Genomic DNA, 3,797 nt, shown 5'->3' with positions numbered 1-3,797 from the left:
AAATGCCGAAGAGGCTAATTGCCGAAGAGGCCCCCACAAATTTGTGGTATCAAGTGGGCAACTACATAGACTTTTGAGGTATTTTCAAAGGTTCAACAGCAAGTTCGAACTTTTTGAGAATACCTCTCTAGTCATATTTTATATTTTATTATATCACTTGCTTGCTCGTCATTAATTTGTAGTTTTAATTGGAGATGATGGACCATTCCATCTCCTTGGGACACCAAATTCGTGTCCGTATCGTCTAAAAGATGCAAATGTGTTTAGTTAAAGTCAAAAATATTACATTTTTTCWATTATTCAATTTTCAAGCTTAAATAACGCTCGGTAAATATTACAATAATTTCTCTTTTCTTGTTTCGTCTTTCAAATTTTTCATTGTGTTCGTATTCTATTAGATCTGCAATTTTCCTTTTCTATAAAATGTACTTTTAAAGTATTTCACAATAATTAATAGATATTTTTTTTTTTAGTAACTTAGTACTTTTACTTTTCCTATTGCTTTATTTTTCTTTATTTTATGTAAATGTAAAATCATGCGTTTAAGTTTAATTTCATTACAACGATAAATAGAGATTTGTTCCAAATAAATATAAAATTCAATTGAAAAGTGCATCTRCGAATTGGACGATTTATATGTCAGGCTATTGTGTGTCACTTGTGATTTGTATGACTAATAAKGTTTTCTTCTTGTTACAGGTGTTCATCGTTGGATTAATCATCTAATCTTCTGGATTCTTTTTTATTTAATTGTCTTATAAATTGCTTCATCTTTAATTATACTTATAAATGCATTTCTGAAGGCACACACATGTTTATACATTAAAAATTTAATATATTTATTTAAAATTTTATTATAATAGAACTATATTATTTATACTATCACAGAGAGAGAGAATGTATTATATACNATTATTTATACTATCACAGAGAGAGAGAATGTATTATATACAATAAATCGCTCCTAGAAATAGCAATAAAAAAAAAGCTATTATAACAGGACAAAGTCCTGATAAAAAGAGGAGGAAGAAGAAATATTAAATAAATAATAAAGGCTTTTATGGTATAATCAAATTTTAATGAGAATTTTTGAGTCATGAAATATTAAAAAGGACATAAGATTCACATAATTTTATTTATAAAAGTGCAGCATTAATATATTATTAATATTAATATTATTATTATTGTAAATAAATGTTCAATAACTTATATAAGTTAGCTTATTTATCACTATTTTAATTACTATAATACACATATAAGCATTTAAATATTTAAATTTAATTGTATTTATAAATAATTTCATCATTTAGATTAGATATTCTTGTATCGTTTTGTCAGTAATGATGATGGGATTATACTATCGGTTCATTTTTCATTGATTTGACATTAGGTTTCCGTAAGTGATGATAACTCGGTAGTATCCTCCTAAGATAATCCAGTTGTCCTACTTGTGGCTAAAATAAAAGCGCAGTAGTATAATTTATTTAGATTAAAGTATAGGAATGTTAACTCTTTCCGGTCATATTTCTAATTTCTACTTGAAAACCAGCACTTCTATATCAAAAAATGTTTTGAAAGATATCGTAGGATGTAGCATTATAAAATATAGTTTTTAAATAAAATTAAACCTTGCATCATTGCGAATACATAAAGTTAAAAAATAATTCATAAATATATTTCTCAGTGTTTGTTCTATAAGAATCCAGATAACCAAATTCAACATAGAAATAAAGTATGACCGCAAAGGGTTAAAGTTATAGTTTTTAGATTAAATAGTAATTCTTACAAATGGTTTATCGTTCATTTCTCTTCGTTGACATCTGCTGCCATATATTACAGTATTCTCTAAAATAGTTTCTGGTTCTACCAAGGAACAAGCTGTTCCTATTACGCATCCATTAGTTAATTCGACATCTTGAGAAATGTAAGCTGTATAAAATAGAAAATAATTAACATTATATAAAATAACTAAAGAAATCTTGCACTATAACAATGTATGAGATTCGTGATACGGTTTACAGTTCAAATATGAGAAATGTAGCATCATATATAGCTTTGCGTGTTTAATCATAGTGCAAGAGATTTAATAGAAATTATATATACATATACCTTTAGTTTCTAATATATTGTTATCCCCAACTTTATGTGACTCGCAGATAGAATCAACTTCGAAAACATTGTAGTTACCGATTATTTGTACAGGTATCATATCACTTTCAGGATGTGGTAATCTATAAAAGTAGAAGAGTAGATAAAATAGTTATTTAAATAAAAAAAAAATAAATTGTGCTTGCCTGTTAGCTATAGTTGCCATCTCTTCAATAATATTTCCTTCTCCGATAAAAATTGGTCCAGCTTCTGCCAAAATACTAGCCCTAGGATGTACTACGGTTCCTGTTCCAATAGTAATATCTCCTTTCAAGATACTCTCATCGCATACTATAGCACCACTAGCTATCTTCAAACTTAACAATGAAACAAAATAATATTAGATTAGAATAATAATAAATAAGAATAGAATAATAGAGAACCAAAATGTAGAACGGTGTGCCTCCTAACCTCCAACGAGGACAAAAATTAATAGTTTAAAATTCATTAATTAATTTAGTATAATAAGAAAGTAATTTTAATGAAATGAAAGCATACTTTTAAAAAAAAAAAATTATTTCTTATAAATAATATAATTAAATATCTTACTTGGAACGTTTTCCCGTAGACGAGCTCATGTTAGATGTCATGTTTAGCATGCAGCTCACTCTGGGGCCAGATGCAGTGCATTAAAACGAATCCTATTATGTTATCCTAAAAATTACGGTCGGTACGTATTTTGTTTTTCTTCTTTTTTTATTTTTATTTTTTGTTTTTCTTCTTATATAGAGAGACATTATTTTAGTTTTTTTTTTATTTATATATTTTAATATATATCTCTCTCGTTGAAATAGAAATAGATAAAAATTAGATTTGTTTTCTTATATAGAGTTTTGATGTTTTCAATATACAAGAGAGACGATTGATTGTTTAAAACGAAGATTTATTAGCAACAATATTTTGTATTTATTTGTTTCTTTTTTATCTTTTTTTTTTTTTGTTTTCTGTCGCGCGTATTTTTGTAATTTTTCATTTAAATTTTATTGCACAGGGTTCTTTTGGCGATTTATTTAGGTTTCTTTCTTTTTTTTCTTTTTTTTTTGTTTTCATTTAGCATACAATTAACAAATGTCTTCATCGGGATGAACGTTTATTGAAGATAATCTACAATAATCTCAGAAGATCTGAGAGTATCAAATGTGTGTTTGATGTTGCAAATCAGAAAATAACAACGAACGGTGAAACATCGAGGGGGAGAAGAAGGGGGTTGTCGAGTGGGGTTGATGGGGGTTTTTCGGAAAATATTAGCCTGCAGTTAATATTTTTTTTCTTCTTAGCTCTATATATTTCACTTTCACTCTCTTTATATTTCTCTCTCTCTCTCTCTCTCTCTCTTTCTTTCTTTTTTTCTCATACTTAATATCATCCCCCCACGATGCAATAAAGTTACGTTAGAATTATACTCGTGTATGCAACTAGATTCGTTTTTTCGTTTCGATTGATCTATCTTAACTGCGTGTGTGTTTCTATATGTATATATGTGTGTGTGTGTGTGTGTGTGTTTGTGTGCTTTTTCTTATTTTTCATTTTCGTATAAAACGGAGATCTTCTTATATCATCGCTAGAAAGATTATCAAATAAATAATAATAATAATAATATAAAATATATATATTTAGTTCACAAATTCGTTCATTTTGTTTTTATTTTT

The 3,797-nt window shown here is 27.2% G+C and overlaps 1 protein-coding gene across 1 annotated transcript; it reads right to left on the bottom strand.

The window, feature by feature from the left end:
• Window positions 1-1,116: 1,116 nt before the first annotated feature.
• LOC106791029 (dynactin subunit 6) lies at window positions 1,117-2,855 on the bottom strand. The gene is made up of 5 exons (XM_014756369.1): window positions 2,698-2,855; window positions 2,295-2,465; window positions 2,110-2,231; window positions 1,787-1,929; window positions 1,117-1,454 (listed from the first exon to the last, which is right to left on the bottom strand). The coding sequence occupies exons 1-5, from the start codon at window positions 2,745-2,747 to the stop codon at window positions 1,353-1,355; spliced, it is 588 nt and encodes a 195-aa protein (XP_014611855.1). The 5' UTR covers window positions 2,748-2,855; the 3' UTR covers window positions 1,117-1,352.
• Between the last annotated feature and the right edge of the window lie 942 nt (window positions 2,856-3,797).

The sequence above is a fragment of the Polistes canadensis genome, unplaced genomic scaffold (assembly GCF_001313835.1).
Source record: "Polistes canadensis isolate GaletaPanama2010 unplaced genomic scaffold, ASM131383v1 scaffold_279, whole genome shotgun sequence".
In the NCBI taxonomy this organism is placed as follows: domain Eukaryota; kingdom Metazoa; phylum Arthropoda; class Insecta; order Hymenoptera; family Vespidae; genus Polistes; species Polistes canadensis.
This window is presented reverse-complemented; position numbering and strand designations above follow the sequence as displayed.

Excerpts from the sequence above, each read along its gene's own strand:
- LOC106791029 (XM_014756369.1), bottom strand. The coding sequence starts at position 2,747 with ATGCTAAACATGACATCTAACATGAGCTCGTCTACGGGAAAACGTTCC. Across the intron at positions 2,466-2,697 it reads TCTACGGGAAAACGTTCCAA|TTTGAAGATAGCTAGTGGTG; the intron begins GTAAGATATTTA and ends TTCATTGTTAAG. Across the intron at positions 2,232-2,294 it reads ATGGCAACTATAGCTAACAG|ATTACCACATCCTGAAAGTG; the intron begins GCAAGCACAATT and ends CTACTTTTATAG.